The 17,305-nt window shown below is 45.1% G+C and overlaps 1 protein-coding gene across 2 annotated transcripts in view; it reads right to left on the bottom strand.

The window, feature by feature from the left end:
• Positions 1–17,305, bottom strand: part of lrpprc (leucine-rich pentatricopeptide repeat containing) — a 62,991-nt gene that overhangs the window by 22,671 nt on the left and 23,015 nt on the right. For both annotated transcript variants that reach the window (XM_085799593.1, XM_085799594.1), the window contains exons 23-25: positions 14,096–14,303; positions 7,407–7,531; positions 5,600–5,706 (exon numbers count right to left, since the gene is read on the bottom strand). In XM_085799593.1, the coding sequence (XP_085655719.1) occupies positions 5,600–5,706; positions 7,407–7,531; positions 14,096–14,303 (440 nt within the window). The remainder of the gene's footprint in view (positions 1–5,599; positions 5,707–7,406; positions 7,532–14,095; positions 14,304–17,305) is intronic.

Below are 17,305 nucleotides of genomic sequence, written 5' to 3'. Positions count from 1 at the left end.
AAAGAAACTGGAGAGCAGAGAAATAACAGTATAGGCTGCACTGAAGCTCTGCTGACTGTCAGGGTAGGGAATGTGTTGTGTTATATACGTTATGCCGAACTGAACCAGGAGGCCCGGAATCTAAACAATATGATGAATGAAATATAGGTTAAATATGATCAGTCAAACCACTAGTATAATCCATACTGTAGTAAATGCTTATTGATCTAAAACAGCATTCTTGAGGGCTCAGGAACACTTTTTACCCTTGGGCCATCAGGCTCTTGAACAATAAGATGCCATGAATGAATGATGTGAGGGTGGGATAGTCTATAGTTTTAGTATGCTGTATTTTATTATTTTTATAATAATAATAAATTTTTTTATTTGTAAGCGCTTTTACAGATGCTCAAAGACACTTTACACTTTAAAAATCATAAAATAGAGCAAAGTCAGAGTGGAATTCAGATTAAAAACAGCAATAAAACAGTATAAAACACACAAAAATGTATATTATATAATATATATAATTATATATTAAAAGTAACTAATTTAAAAAGGTGAGTTTTGAGCATGGTCTTGAATGTTGGGAGGTGTGTGCAGATACGGATGGGTTTGGGGAGTGAGTTCCAGAGGGAGGGGGCAGCGATGGAGAAGGCTCTGTCCCCCCAGGTTCGGTTATACTACTTGCTTTTATACTTACATTTATTGTCTCATATTTACTGTCATACTATTGCACTATGGTTAGGGTTTCCTAAACCAATTTCGTTGTTACACTGTTATTCTATTCTATTCTAAATGTCGATATTTGATGTAAAGCTCTTATATGGATGCACTGGTTTTATATTATCAGAAGGATGCACCGTACTGTCAGATATATATTTTAGTGTAAATTGGCATGAGGTTAATGTTTGAACGGCCTTGAACAGGCTCACAGGATGCAGTTGCATAAAAGCCACAGTGTGGTGCAGAAACATAGCTGCACTGAAATACCCAGGTTAAAAATTCAAACTAGTCCAGAAAATAATCAGAGTTTAAGATTAAAATGTGGTAGAAAGTCCCACCTGCTGTGATTCAATGATATGCAAACAGACAGTCTGTGAGTGTGTGAGCTGTCAAACAGCGGCTGACATAGATTGATCTGCAGGCTCATGTAGCTCAGATTTAGCCTGATACGTGGAGTGACTGGATGATTATTATCATGGAATAACAGCGATCAGGATTTCATCTATCTCTTGGGGCTTTGAGACAATCTGAATAAGAAATCTCACCCTCCCTCTCTTTACTGGTAATCTGGCTGAGAAAAAAAAAAGAGAGAGAGGGAGAGAGTGAGGGAGAAAGAAACAGAGCGATCTGCCAGGAAGTTAATCTGAACGGGGGATAAACAGCGCTCAATTCCCGCTGGCCTCTTTGATGGGAGCCCATCATACCGTGAGAGGGAGGGGAAAGTCAAGAAAAGATGGGCTTCATCCCCTTTCTCTACCCATCCCTCACTGCCGTCATCCTTTCCTCTTTCAATCCCCACTTCTCTCAATCCTCCCCCCCTCCCCCTCCTCCTCCCCTCCTCCTCCTCCTCCTCCTCCTCCAAATCTCCCGTGCTCCTCCTCGGTCTTTTCCCCTGCCTCTCCATCCCTCCATCCGGCCCAGGCAAAGGCATTATGTTCTTACCCAACCAGCCAAAGGGACAAATTAAAATGTGTTGCACTCACTCTCTCTCAGTCTGTCTAATCTTCTTAGAGACTAAGGCCCAGTGCAAGTGCTCCATCTTTTTTTTTTTTTTCCTTTTTTTTCTGCCTCTGATTCCTTTTACTTGGTAAAGTCTTGCGGGCACAAAGCAGCCTTTCGCACATCTACTTGCAAACACACGCACACATATGAATATGTCTGGGATTTTTGAATCCGTCAGGACAAATCTCCCTAATCTGGGACGAAAAAACAAAACAAAATCCCCCAGAAATACTCAGGCGGGCCCATCATTTACACATGCACCAGTGGATCAAAACAATACCAAGAGGGAAACAAACAAAAAAAACAATGCAGACCTTCACTTTCAGGGGGAGATAATGGAAAAGGTCAGACTATTAGGACAATCCTCTAACACACAGTGTATTACTTTGCCTCTTTAAGAGTCTTGTGTGGCCTTCAAGTGCTAAAACTTCACAGGTTTCTCTCTCATCCTTATGAGCATGTACACAAAAATAAAAAAGAAAGAGCCGACCTTGTCTCACCTCCACTTAACAAACCCTCTCCATCTCAATTCCTAATGTTCTAATTCCACTAATCACCTGGCCACTTAGTACACACACACAGACACACACAGACAGACACACACACACCCCTCTCCCTAACACAAAAACACATAATGGCTCACCACTCTTTAGCAATACTACCTAACCTTGACCATCGCACACACACGCGTGCCACAATAATAGGCCTGGCCACCTGACAATCCTCTACCTAACCATGACCATTTAGCACAAAATTGGCCACCTTTCTCTATCATTACATTTAATTAGCTGTGATTAATCAGCTGCCAATTATACCAAACACAGTCTAAAGAGAGACACCACTCTGGACTACCACTTGACGCTCTCACAGGGGCCGAAAAAAAGCATTTGTGTGGTTGAGTGTGCGTGTTTGCATATTTGAGTGATGGATATGATTCTGTTTGAGTTGTGTATATCACCTGAGCACAACGTCCATCCATCGTCATGCAAAGCAGAACGAGTGACAGTTCAGGAGTGGACTTTCTGTTCGGACTTTGATCTAAAAAACATCATCGACCTGTGCTGTTGAAAATGTACCGTCTCAGTAACTTCCTCATTATTCTCCACTAAACTGACACCTGTGAGGATCGAAGGTCTCCAGCGCTCAGCTGATTCTGCTTCAACGTTGCATTAATCAATACCATTAGATAAACGATGTGCAAAGTGAAAAGGTTAATCTGACTCTCCAGCTCTCAAAATCTCACTGTTTTATCTTTCCTGGGTTTTAAAGTTCCTCTCCAAACTTATTTATGCTATACAACAGGGTCAAATGTGCAAAAATGTCTTCTTTTTATTTAAAGCTTATCATACTATTATTCTACTGGTCCAGCCCACTTGAGATCCAATTGTGCTGTTTGTGGCCCCTGAACTAAACTCCTGCTATACAACATGGTTTTCACTATGTAAAAACACTGTGCTATGATTGATATTGTCATAAAAAAGTGAAAAACTTTGAAAAACCAGGTCTGGAAGCAGATCCACTGTTACTTCCTAACTGAGAAACCTGGATCAGGCCTGGATCAGCATGTCATCCCCTCTTTCCTGTCTCTCTCTTACTGTCACTGTCATAATGAAGCCAAAAATGGGCAGAAAATAACTCAGATTAGGTCTTTAATGTAACATCTAAAAGCTGTCTGTCAGCAAGTGGAGATGCTTCATCCATACTTTATCTTTCATAGATCTGCTGGTTTAACTTCACACTGTGTCCATAGAAAACCAGCCAAGCTAAAAACCCAACAGATGGGGTGACGCAGTTGAGCTTTTGTCACTCTAACCTGCGTCAGCTCGTACATCTGTAAGTCTATTTTACGAGGCCTCGCCAATCTCACACACACACACACCGCTGGCATGTAGCTGACTCTTTGTTATAAGTAGGATAACAGCCATACAATCTAGCAGAAGTGGAATGAGAGCCACAATAATAACAACATGTCAGTAATATTTAAGAGGGTTTGGAAATCCTCAAGAGGGACAAATCCCTCTTTTAGTGCACAACAGGACATGAGAGAGGGTTCGGAACGAGGGAGTTAAGGTATTTTCTTCTCTCTCGTTTTGTTCTCATCCTGATCAGAAAACATAATGGCCTTGTTTCCCTTCCTCTTATGTCAGGCTCATCCCTCTATTCATTTAATCATCAATCTCTCTGTCCTGCTATCCAGTCCCTGACCACCCATCCTTTTTTTTATCCATGCGAAAATCGCTTCTTATCTGCCTGCTCTGCCTCTCTATTTTTCTCACACTAATCTACATGGTTTTATAGCAGGACTTAAGATGACAAAGATATAAATATTCATGAAATATTCAGGTCAGATGAGCTACAGAGACAGATAAAATAAAATAAAAAATAAAAAAAAGTTTGGCAATCCCATCCTGCGTGGCCTCTGTGGCTCCTGACAGTCATGCAGAGGATTTTTTTTGTTTTATTTATATAACTATTTTTCCATCAGGTGGCTCATCTACGATTGAGAATCTAATTATCTGTTGAGATCAGACACAGCCAAGTGGCAGTCAAACAACAAACCGTGGATGCTTCAAATAGAGAGGCGAGAGCTGTTCACTTTGGCCGTTTCACAGTTTGTGAAGTGGAACCAGAATATGAATGAAAGCCCTCGTGTCTCAATCTGTTCCAGCCGAGGGGACGGAAACTAAAACAAAAGGTACGTGACTGCTGGGAATTAACTAGATTTTAGTAAAGTGTGGCAGAAACTCAAACACAAAACACCACTCTTCCTTTCATACAGCCGGAAAAATAAGTATTGAACGCGTCAACATTTTCCGCAGAAAATATATTTCTAATAGAGCTATTGACATGAAATTTTCACCAAAAGTCGGCAACAACCCAAGTAATGCACACATACAAAGAAATCCAAACATTTAAATCCATAAATTAAGTAATGTGTAATAAAGTGAAATGACACAGGGAATAAGTATTGAACACATGAGGAAAAGGAGGAGGTGCAAAAAGGTTTGGAAAGCCAAGAAAGCAGCTGGAGTCAGTCAGTGCAAAGTAATATCAGCTGGTTTAGTCCAAACTGATGCCTATAAAAAGGTTTCTCATCACCAAGGTGTCACACAAGAGGCGTCTCATGATGGGGAAAGGCAAAGAGCTTCTCAAGACCTTCAGAAACTTATGTTGCAGAACAAACTGATGGCATCGGCTACAGACGTGTCTGAATGCACCGTTTTATCCGTTAGTGCCGTTTATCCAGAACTAAAAAGAACATTTTACCAGAAACTGGCCACGACCAGATGCTCCTCACAAGATTTCTGACAGAGTCAAAAGAAAACTAAGAAGAGTCGTCCAAGAGCCACATATCACTGACAGAGAGCTGTAGAGAGGCCTGCAATTAGCAGGTACAGTTGTTTAAAAGAAAAACAATGAGTAATGCATTTAACCACCATGGCCTCTATGCATGCTCACCATGCAAGTCTATTGACGCGTTCAATACTTATTTTTTCACCTACTCACCTCTTTACCTTAGCTTTTAAGTCCTCTTGATCTTTGTTTTACTGTTTTGATCTTTTTGTTGGTTGCTGCTTTTGTTCTGTCTATCACTTAATTCTTTGTATTATTCCTTTAGTTTTAACTGTACAGCACTTTGGTCAACTTAGGTTATTTTTAAATGTGCTCTATAAATAAACTTGATTGATTGATTATTTTCCCCACTGTATTTGAGTTTGCAGCAGTGGAAATCAAACCCCGTTAATATTCATTGATAGAGTTTTTCATTTCAGTACCAATACGTCATTCAAGTTTAAAGAAATGATATAAATGAAGGTGATAAAGGAACTTTTCATAGACATAACGTCCTTGGCAGTGAGCTACATGGTTTGCTAAATGAGTGTGCGTTTACCTCGATGATCTTCCGAGCCTCTCGGTAGCGGCCTGTCTGCAGGAAGGCGAAGTAGAGATCGTACAGCATGTTCATCTCCCCTCGCTCCTGACTCATGAAGTCCATGGCTGAGGAAGCAGGAAGACGGGCAGGTGGGGAAACAGAGCAGAGAGAGGTCGAGAATTAAAAAAAAAAAAAGACTACAAGGTGAACAAACACACCACACACTTCATGCTTTCTCTCCGAATCCATTATTTGGCACAATGTCCCAGGCACAAAACAGCCGTATCAAGCTGCTCTCAAACAAACACGCACACATATACACACACACACACACACACACACAAGAGTCCCGAATGAAAGCCTAAGCTCTCCTGGTAAACTTCCTAAAGCGCTCTGCTCAGCGTTATGCATTATCTCTGTCCAGCAGCTTCAGGACAGGTACCACACACACACACACACACACACACATCCACACACACAGACAGCAAAACTTTCAGTTATCCAGCATATTCAGCAAAGCAGAGGAAGAAAGAATAATCCCTCTCCCTTTTTACTTGTGTCATCTGAAGTCAACTGAAAGAACAATGTGCCCAAAATGCAAAGTCACATGTGTTCTGGGCGGCAATCACTCACAAATTAATTTTTTAGGGTCACGATCTAAATGTAGGAAAAATCTGCAGGAAGGTTTCAGACTACATTTTGGTCCTCAGTGTTTCATTATCTGCACATCCTGACCCGAAGCGCTGGTGAAAGACTGAACCGCACATCGGCTCATTAATGGAACCGATTCATTCACCACGTCTCAGGTTCCTGTCGACATGTCCGGGTTAAAAGCATGTTTGGTGACCTCTTCTTCTCCGAATCGCAGGAAAAGCTCCGGATTTTATTTTCCCCCATTGATGCTCGAGCTCAAACTAAGGTCAGGCATGTGAGTAAGACAAGCCTCGTCGTGCTTTTAGCGTGTTTTGGACCGCTGAAGGTCGGTCTGTTCTGTTGGAAGGGTTCATGTTTGATGCTTCCAGTGCATTTTTTTTCCTTTTGCTTTTCTTTCCAAAGGGAGGATTTTAAAGGTGGATTTTCATACCGTACCGTCCGCGCTCCGCATGTGGCAACAGATCAGAGCGAGCCACAACGGCGCGGCGGCACTCACATCCTCATGTACTCACACCGGCGTCAGATTTAAAGTTCACGTTACACGTCACCTCTCTCTACTTCATACGAGAGAGTCGGAGTCTGAATAATTTGTTATTTCAAGATGCGCTGATTGGCGCTGGGTAGCACGCCGGCCTCTGTCGGATAATCGTTGAAAAGAAGTCATTTTAGTGTTTCTGTGGGTGAATCTAAGGGTCTGTCACCTTTTTGGAGGGAGGGGGGGCAGAGATGAGGGTTGTAGGTGAGGATGTGGAGAGGTGCTTCACTGCACGGTTTCAACCTTTATGCACTCCAGAGCCACTTGGCCCCTGCGGCACATTGAACTTGACCTTTTCACCGCTGCCGCTGTTCAAACCGCGATCTGCCAACGTGCTTCACCTTGACCCCCGGGGCTGAACCGCTCTCACGCTTTCAGGATTGTTGGCACTTGTTAACGTCGTGCACATTTAACACAAACACTGTATGGCCGTTCTGGATTTATGACTCTTAACTCTTCACGTTTGAGGGGCTGGAGCCGGCAGATGCTTGAGGCTTTGCTTGGCGACCTACTGCGGCTGATGATCGACGCTGTCAATTGATTGTTCTGACGCCTCGCAATTGTTTTGAGGATGAGTGAGTGAGTGTGTGTGTGTGTGTGTGTAGGGCTGAGCAGATAAAAATGCGTAAAAAAAACCTTTCTGCAGCAGTTCGGTGTCTCCTTTCTCCACCAGGCCGACCAGGATGTCGTGGATGCGAGGCATGTGCTTGTAGCGCTTCTGACACTCCAGCGCTGCCTCCAGAGCTCCAGGCAGGTCCTTCCTGCAGGTACACACACACACACACACACACAGAGGGAGGAGAGGAGGAGAGGGGGAGAGAGAGAGAGCGGAGAGCAAGTAAGATGTCAGGTCTGTCCAATCAGACATGTAGAGAATTGTGTTGGCGGAGAATGGAGAGTGTATCACGGGGTGTTAACCCTGCGACCTCCCATTCAAGCACTGTGACCCACCACAACAATACGGGCCTTTGAATTCATGACAGCACAACCAGTGGGTGATGAAGCCTTTTGGCCCCAATACATCATTCTCACACAATCAGGCACACTCTCTCTCTCTCTCTCACACACACCTGTCTGCAAGTGGCTAATGTCCCTCTGGACAGGCTTTTAGAGGGGAAGCAATGCAACGGACAAAAGGACCGCGCTGATCTTTACCCTCTCTGCTCGGCTCCTCTCACATCTTCCCAACTTCTCTCCCTCTTTCTCCTCCTTTTGTCCTCCGCGGCTCCCTCTGACCCCTCATTTCCTCTTCTCTCATTTCCCTTTTCCACCTGATCTTCTCTCTCTCTCTCTCTTTTCCTTTCTTCCCGCTCTTTTTCTCCTTCGCCGATCCTCCTTTTTGATTCCATGCTGTCAGCTTTCACTCCCCCTCCGACGACCTCGCCCCCCAGCTGGGCAATTTAGCAGAAATATGGCAACAATATTAGACCCCCACCACCACCACCAGTAGAAGATCACTCCCTTCATCTCATGTCATCCCTTTCTTGCTCAGTCCATCCCCCCCTCCATCCCCTCCGACCACCTCACTCAGCCCATCCCTCACAAGCGGACGAACAAACAAAAGAGTGTGTGGAGAGAGGATGAGTGCGCCTGATGGAGTGATAACGAGAGAAGTAGAGAGACAGAGATGCGGGGGAAAGGAAGCAAAAGAACGAGAGACGAGAGAGGGAAGAGGGAGGGAGGGAGAGGGAGAGACCACTTCAATCCCCTCTATTGTGACAGCGCTGCCATCAATCTGTTGATTGGGTAATTACCATGTCAATCACACAGAGGTCAAAGCAGATAGGGCATCCATGGGGGAGGCAGGGGGCAGAGTGAGTGAGTGAGAAAGAGACAGAGAGATGCACAGGGAGAGAGAGAGATTGAGAGTGAACATGTATAATTTCTGAAGTGTTTTCTCCTCGTATCAATTAGACAAAGCGGATAAGAGAAATATGCCCGTAAAGACCAACAAACCAGAAAAAAAAGAAAGAAAAAAAAACAGGAAATGGTTTTGACCTTGAGTTCGGCTCCTGTGAGGCAGGAGCAGAGGAGGAGAGCGATGGAGGGAGGAAGAATGGCGTGATTAGGGTTGGAAGGTAAAGAGGTCCGCTAATTGAAATGAAGAGGGACAACATTATTCAGCTGCGCCAGTCAAGAGGCTGTTCAACCGCACAACAGTCTGATTGAACAACACAGAAGAGAGACTAAGAGATTTTTGAAAATGAGAGAAAGAGCGTGGAGGTAGAACGAGACCGAGGAGGGAGCGGGGACGACATGGGCATGCAATTTTGTCCCAAAAAAAAGAGAAAAAGAATAAAAGGGACAAGGACGAGGTAAAAAAGTCCAGAGCGCTGCTTTTTAATTACCATAATGTGGCGTACAGTATGTGCACAGGGGAACATGGCTTCTCCCCCTGGAGCCCAAGTCATGTTGGTGGATGTTTCAAAACTCCCTCTCCACTTTTGTTTCATCCCTTCTATCTGTCCACCCCATTCATTCCTCCATCAAGCTCCTCCACATCTACTTATAATCCCTCCTTCCTAATGAGACATCTTTTTTATTTAAAAAAAAAAAAAAAACACCCCATCACTCTTGGCAAAAAAAAAAAGAAGAAGAAGGGCCTGGCGTTGCAATTACACCCCCCTCAACCCCACTCCCCCCCCTCTCTCCGCCTGCCGATCCACCCCAAAAAAAGAGCTAAGGATGTCGAAAGATGGATAATTTCCCCTAGGTACAATTTAACTGTCACTTTGCGTTGCCATTTACTGCGGCGCGCAGCCCTGTTAATGTCCCCAACTTTGCATGTCAGCCACTTTCCAGCCAATTAAGCCCTGAAAAAATAACGAGCGCTTTGCTCGGTGGAAACCTGAAGGATTAGACAAGGAAGCTCATTTCATCTCACTCCCCCCCCCTCCCCACCCTCCTCCTCCTCTCCTTTCTTTCTCTCCCTCTCCATCCCCTTCTTTTGTTCGTCGGAGATCGGCAGGCCTGTTATCAAGCCACTGTCCTCGCGTGGGGGAGGACGGGGTGTCGAAACGCAAATGAGGCCGTGATCATGACACCACTAGCCCCGCTGTTACATGTGCTGAAGAATGGCACTTACTAATGTTCACGCCAATACCCACACACTCATTATTTTTGCTTCTCAAGGGGGCGGTCAAACAAGCTGACAACACAACATTTGACACATTATCACCTTATGAAGTTGATGCGTCTTAGCTGGCGGACAGACAGACAGACAGACGGCAACATTGAATTCATTTGGGATGGCGTTTCTGGTCACATGACCAATTCAAATCCAGTATCCACCCCCTCTTTATCTCTCTGCAAAACTGTGAGGAGGATTTTTGGCTCTAGATGTTTCTTTTTCTTCATCAGGTAGAAGGAAAAAATGGGTAATGGGCGACGTTGGAAAACAAAAAAAAGGAGCTAAAAGAGGTTGTGTGCAACAAAATGAACAGTGAATAACATATTGTCTGTGTTGTCAGACCACAACCTTCCACATCTCCAGAAGATTCAACAGTTATACACTTATCTCTACAAGATGTTGTGTGTGTGATTGTGGTTGCCAGATATGATCCAGATTAGGGATGGGTACCTTTCGCATTTGAATCGATACGGTATCGATACTCGGTACCTGGGAACCGATACCGGTACCAATCGGTACCTGTTTTCGGTACTTTTTGTGTGTGTGGTAATTTAAAAAAAAAAACGCTTCTCCGCCTCTCATTTCAGAGAGAGAGGGATAGAGAGAGAGAGAAGGGGGGCGGGCGCGAGTGTGCCGGGCTCATGCAGACTGCACTCTCTCTTGCTGACACACGACGAAGGTGCGTTCAGGTACCGAAATGTGGTACCGATTGACTTTATGTGAATCGATACTCGGTACTTTGGTGGGAATTCGGTCGGTATCAAAAAAGTACCGAATTTCGGTACCCATCCCTAGTCCAGATGTGGAAGCAGCAATCTGACAATCATGATGATGCGTATGGTCCAGATTTGGGCCAAATGCTGTGCCAGAAGAAGATGAACATAGGTTAGATTTATTTTGGTATCTGTGGGAAGTGATCGTCGACTATACAGAGCCGTGATCGGCCGGAGTTTACCCTCTAATGTCTTTCTCCATCTCCTCTTGTTCATCGTTCACCAACCACTTCCTCTGCCTCATCCTCTGATTCACTTCACCTGTGGCTGCTGCTTCCCATCATCTGCTGCTGAAAATGTCAATTTTTCGGTGTGTTTCTGGACTCACTTAAACTCCATGTACGCACAAGACAAGAGCAAGGAGTGGGAGTGGGAGTGAATGAGGCAGTTTCCTCTGCTCCACTCATCTCTCCACCTCCCTCCTCCTCTCACTACTCTACCGCCACCGTTGCCGTCTTATCATACGTGTCCTGCCACCAGTGCCAGCTCGTCTCATTAGCATTTCCTGTCGCTAATCATTTCCATAAGGATGCAGAAACCCCGAGCTAGCTGCCATGCCAGCTAACATGGTAGCTGGTTAGCTCACACAATGCCGAGCGGACGACGGGCGTGAAGGCTACTAACGGGGCGGTGCGTGTGATGGGCTGTCAAGGGGCTAATCTGCCGGAGAAGTGTTCATTAAGTCATTAGCGCTGACGCAGCGATGAGACGGGTGCAGGCGAGAGTGATGCCTGCTTTGTCCTCTTTTTATCACTTCCCCTCCGTCCCTCCTCCTCTCCACTGTCTGTTTGTCCGCTGACTGACGGAATGAAAAAGGTGGAGAGACGCAGGGATGGAGATAAAAGATTGAAAAAAAAAAAAGAGAGACAGGAGATACGTACAACTGGAGCACATAAGTCAAGTGTCTTCGTGCTTGAACCAGACCTGGAGCTTGAGGCTGGAGCTGCTTTTCTCTCTCTCTCAGCCATTTCATCACACATTTTCTGCATCATCTTCACAGCAGAGAGATTCATGAAATGATTCATTTCCAAAAAGGGCCTTTTAACACCGAGGGTTTGGCGATGAAACGAAGAATATCGCAGCCTTACATGTCATTTTGTTGACGCCAGTGAAAACTAGAGCAAGTGAAAACTAGAGCAAGTGAAAAGAAACAGCGATGATTAGTGTCACGACCGTGATTAGTTTCTCTCTGTGAAGCTGCGGTTTTCCCACACTAGACTTTCTGACGGAGCTTATTTACTCGTTATTCATCTAAACCATTTTCAAGGCTGTTCGGTGTCTGAAACCAACGTTTGAGATGAGCCATTCACTCATTTTCCGACTCCTGCAGAGAGAAATCTCCTCAATCAAAAGTTGGTTCAGAGTGAAAATGAGACGAGCTTCAAGAAAGATATCCATTCTTTGAGGCATCTGAAACAGTCCAAACAACAGTCTGCTGCTGTCTTCAGGTGGAAAGTGAGATCACTCTACCTGCACATCAGCTTTGTCGACTATTTCCAAGTGTTTAACAACTTAGCAGCCAGCTACACACACACAGATGCAGCAGCAGCAGCAGCAGCACAGATGATGGTTGAACAGCAGCTTGTTCACTTTGTGTTCATTAGTGTACGTTCACTGCAGTATCATTTGGAGGAAGTACAACTGGCACTTGATTTGTGAACATGGCCGTGGTAAGCTGGTGTGTGTATGTGTGTGTGTATATGTGTGTGTGTTTTGGCTGCTGTTGATGACCCAGAAGTAAATTAGCCTGCTAATCTCACAGAGGCAGTGATTAACGAGTGAACCTGGAAACTCTGTTTGTGCCAGAGACCAGACTTACAGCAAAACAAACAGCGGCAGGGGAGCACCAGAGTGTGTGTGATAGTCTGAGGCTCGTGTGTGTGTGTGTCTGTGTGTGTGCATGAGCTTCATTTGCAAAGGTTTACCTCTGCTGCAGCATGTACACTTCAAGTAAACAGTGTGTATGAAAGCATGTGCAGGTCATGTGTGTGTAGCGGCGCGGCCCCTGACGGCGCTCTGCGTGCCTGTGTTAAATCCAGCAATTAGTGCTCTGTACATAATTAACATGCTAATGAGCTGATCTACTTAAAAGCTGCTCTGACAAATCAAACACACACACACACACATACACATAAAAACAGAGTAATACACACCAACACAGGCAGATACACTCTGAATGGAGCCGAGGGGTGGGGCAACACCAGTGACCTTTTAGCCCGTGTTTGGTAATGGTCATTTGCATATTTGTATTATGGGAAGAAGCATCAATGTCTCTATCTTTCACACACACACACACACACACACACACACACTCTTCCACCTTGGAGTACAGCGGTGGGCGTTTCAGGAGATCAGGGGTGGGGGCTCATGAGAGAGGTTGCAGCTGGTGGATCCTCAAACAAACAAAACCTGGCTCTAACAACATGTGCGCACACACACACACATAAATGAGCAATTTTCACATCCTCTCTCTGTCTGAATCGCTGACCCAGAACGTCACCTCGGCTATGATCACAGGGAGGGATGACTGACTCATTGAGACCCACATACATACACACACACCTGGCAACTGGATTTGGATGATGAAGACACAAATATGACAACAACACTGAGCTTTGTGGCCGCTCAGTGGAGCAACAGAGAGAAATAATGATACAAAGATGGAAATAAAATAAAAGTTTCAGTGTTAAAGGAATAGTTCAACATTTTGGCAAATTGGCCCATTGCCATAATCCCTATAGTCATAGCAGTGGGTTCGTTACCTTTACAGTAATTGTCGGTGCAAGCTATTTTTAGAACGGCGGAGCAGAGCCGCAAGCTGCTCAGAGCTACGCTATGGAGGCTCATGGGATTTCTTGGTTTCCCTCCTCAAACTCATCAAAGACACAATCCAAAAACTCCAAAACGCCCTCGTCGACAAGTTGTGACCTGCACATTCACCACGCTATGAGATAATAACAGAACGTTACAAAACGGAGCCGTTTTAGAGGTAAATACAGAGTCTGCTTGCTGAAAAACTGCCCCTGAAGGCAACGCTCATCAGCTGTTTTGCATGAATTTACCTCTAAAAAACAACTCTGTCTTGTAACGTTCCATTATTATCTCATAGTGTGGTGAATGTGCAGGTCACAACTTGTCCACCAGAGCGTTTTGGAGTTGTTGGATTGTGTATTTGATGAGTTTGATAAGGGAAACCAAGAAATCCCATTAGCCTCCGTAGCGTAGCTCTGAGCAGCTTGCGGCTCTGCTCCGCCGTTCTAAAAACAGCTTGCACCAACAATTAAAGGTAACGAACCTACTGCTATGACTATAGCAATTATGGCAATGGGCCAATTTGCCAAAATGTTGAACTATCCCTTTACATCTGAAAACCAAAGCGTGATTGTACGAATCTGTGTGTTTGCGCTGCGTGGCCGTCGTACCTCTCCAGGTAGGCGGTGATCAGAGGGGAGCAGAGATTGGCCGAGGGCTTGGCCAGGCCGAGGGTGAAGATGGTGTCCTGCAGCTGCTGGATGACGGCCGCGCCGCCTTTGGTCACTAAGGTGTTGAGAAGGTGGAAGAGCATGGTGACGTGCGCGTCGTTCAGAGCCACCTCCTTCTCTTTCATCTCCTTCAGGACGTCTACGGCCTCTGTGACGAAGGAAAAGGGAGGATGAGAAGACAAAGAGAAAGAAAATCTGTGAATGCTCCTCTAACCCCGACACTGTGTGCGACGCTTTGGGTGGATGAGATGTGAAACACTTTCAGCCTCTCGATCAAAACAGGGGAAAGCGATAGCGAGAGGGGACTCGGAGGTAACGACGACAGGATGAAGGGAAAGAACAAAAGACAAGGAGAAAGAGAGATAACTCAGAGAGATGAAGAGAGAGAAAGCGAGAGGTGGGCAGAGCTTGGCTGAGAGAAGAGTAGGGTGTGTGAATATGATAAAAGGCCCCTTTAGCTAATTCCATGTGGGGAAAACAAACCCATATTAAAACAGCATTTTGCGCCCAGCGGGGATGAAAATCCAACCCCGTATAATGCCAACTCTGCGCTAATTGCTACTTGCGGTTTTCTAAACGAGACTACAATTACCAGACCCCTACAATGGAGGCCGGCTTTTTGCCGTGGCCATGTGGAAAGCACTTGGGGGGCTAAATTATAGGTATGTGGCGACAAGGGCCCACAGTGGCCCCAGTGAGACCCCGGTAAGCGGGCTGAGGGGTGGATCGGTTTGGTCAAGTCCAGCCGGTAATGGAGGGCTTTTTACTGGGCCACGCGCCCATCTGGCCAACACTAGGGGCTAAATGGTGAAAAGTGTGTGTATGTGTGTGTGTGTGTGCATATGTGGTGTATCAGAGTAAGGTAATTAAGATGCGTTTACTGTCTATTTAGACAGCTCCTAATGGGTTGACAGCGATACAGCCGCTCTCCACCACAGATACTAATCTATACAGCATGACCGCGAGGAAAGGAGGAGATGGAGAGACGCAGAAACACAGAATATATTTGAATAATGTGCATGAAGCCATGGCACTCTTTCCACCGTGCGTTGTGTGAAAACTGGCAAAAAGACAGAAGCAGCAAAGGAAATAAAGTTATAGAGAACAATGTGGGTTTAATGACACAAACACCTGGAAATATAACAAAACCCCTCCACTGGAAACACACATACACAAACAAATGCACACACTTGTAGGATGAGGGACAGGGCCACTGGTGAGTGCTTTGGCATCCTAATTTCAGTCTGTCTCTCCCTCTCTCCACCTCTCTGTGCCAGTTGTTATGGCAATGGGAACCAAAAGCTGTCACAGATTTAATGGGACAGAGGAAAATACAGGATGGAAAGGTGGAGTAAAGGTGACTGTAGTGGGGAGGAGGAGGGAGGGGTGAAGCTTCAGAGGTAAAAGTTACTAAACCTAAAGTTACAGTACTGGCAATAAATGATGGAAACAGAACAGATCACAGACTCCGACTCGCCCTTTTCTCTTGTAGGCCGAACCTTCACTTCCCTTCAGCAAACATGAGAGGAGAGGAAACTGGTTCATGCTGCAGGTTTTGGAAAGTCTCACCACTTCTCTACGATCAGGATGTTTCTGTATTTCAGCTTTAACGCTTAACAATCCTTTTAAAATACGCCTGATCTGTTATTTTCTATTCAAAGTCATTTATTCAACAGGTGCCAGAGCGGTGAGGTCGCCCTGTTATTGATGTCTACTTACATTCAGGTCAATAGTGTGAAAACAGGAAAAAAGACACCAACAACAAAGCGTTTCAAAAGAGAAAAAAGCCGATCAGCTGTGAATAACTGCTCCATAATGAGCTGATCTGTTGTCACGTCTGTGCTGTTTATCAGTTCAGATGTAACTTATTCTCTCTCTCCGTCTCTCTCCATGTCTCCACCCTCCCTCCCCCCCTTCTATCCATACCTCTCTCCATCAGTCTGACAGACCCACTAATCACTGAGACCAGTGGCTTGGAGTTGATCTGCCCAAATGGAGCCACAACTAGCTACCATCCCCTCCGTCCACCGTCCAAACCCCCGCTCCCCTCCCCCCCTGCCAGCTCTCCCTTTATCCGTCCGTTTAGACAGTATGCATATCCATCAGCTCAGCCGAGCATCGCGGCCAGCAAAGCGAGCCAGTGCACACACACAGACACACACACACAGACACACACATGGATGGGGAGGCAGACAGGCCAGGTAAACAGACATCACACAGCCCAATGGTTTATCTAATGTTCCATGACTTGACTGCTAGTGATGTCTCTTTCCCAAACACACACACACACACACACACACACACATTTCCACAACCAACTAAAGCCAAGAACAAGTTGTATTTACCAAAGTGGGAGGATGGACAGATGAAGGCAGAGGGGGCAAGGGCAGGTCAAAGAGACGCTTGCTGATAGATGAGAGGTGTATTTAAAAACATGGAGGGAGAGAGAAGCACAGGTAGGAAGAGGAGGAGGAGGAGGAGGAGGAGGAGGAGGAAGAGGTGTAGGTGGTGTTCAGCTCCCTTGAAGCCCACGACCCACTGGGTCTCAGGGGGAATCGACTCCTTCTAACATTACTGTAAATTAACCTTTATAAAGATCCACAAAAATGACTTTATCATGTACGTTCAATAGGAAACGTGTTGCATATAATTTCTATCTTCAGAAGTGTTAAAAATGTTAAAACCGTTGTTGATAAATGTTATGATCTATCCGAGGGTCTCTATCTGTGTCTGTGGTAGTTTATAACCACTGAACTAATCACAGCACCAGTTACATTTGATCATTATATTGATTATATTTGATACGGATGGCAGCAAGGACTCATAATAGGATCATTTGAACAGGATTACATAAACGTATGTATGTATAGAAGAATGGGGGTGCAGTTTTTCCCTATAATAATGCAGATGTGAATGCAGCTTAATAATATGAGGTTCAACATTTCACAACAGCTCACAGGTGCATATTATGATTTTGAGGGGAACCTGGGACAATGATAGAGGGATATAGAGCACGCACATCCAAAGTATTACAGGTGCAGGACTAACATACAAGTAGACTTTTTGAAAAAGGGGTGAAACCTGCACAATGTTTACTGTAGCCTAAAAGATCAATGTTTCGATCACACAGTTTCTGACGAAGACCTATGT

This window comes from Trachurus japonicus, chromosome 15 (assembly GCF_045865225.1).
Source record: "Trachurus japonicus isolate A0001 chromosome 15, Traja_1.0".
Taxonomy (NCBI): Eukaryota; Metazoa; Chordata; class Actinopteri; order Carangiformes; family Carangidae; genus Trachurus; species Trachurus japonicus.
Note: the sequence above shows the minus strand (reverse complement) of the source record. Positions and strands in the feature narration are given on the sequence as shown.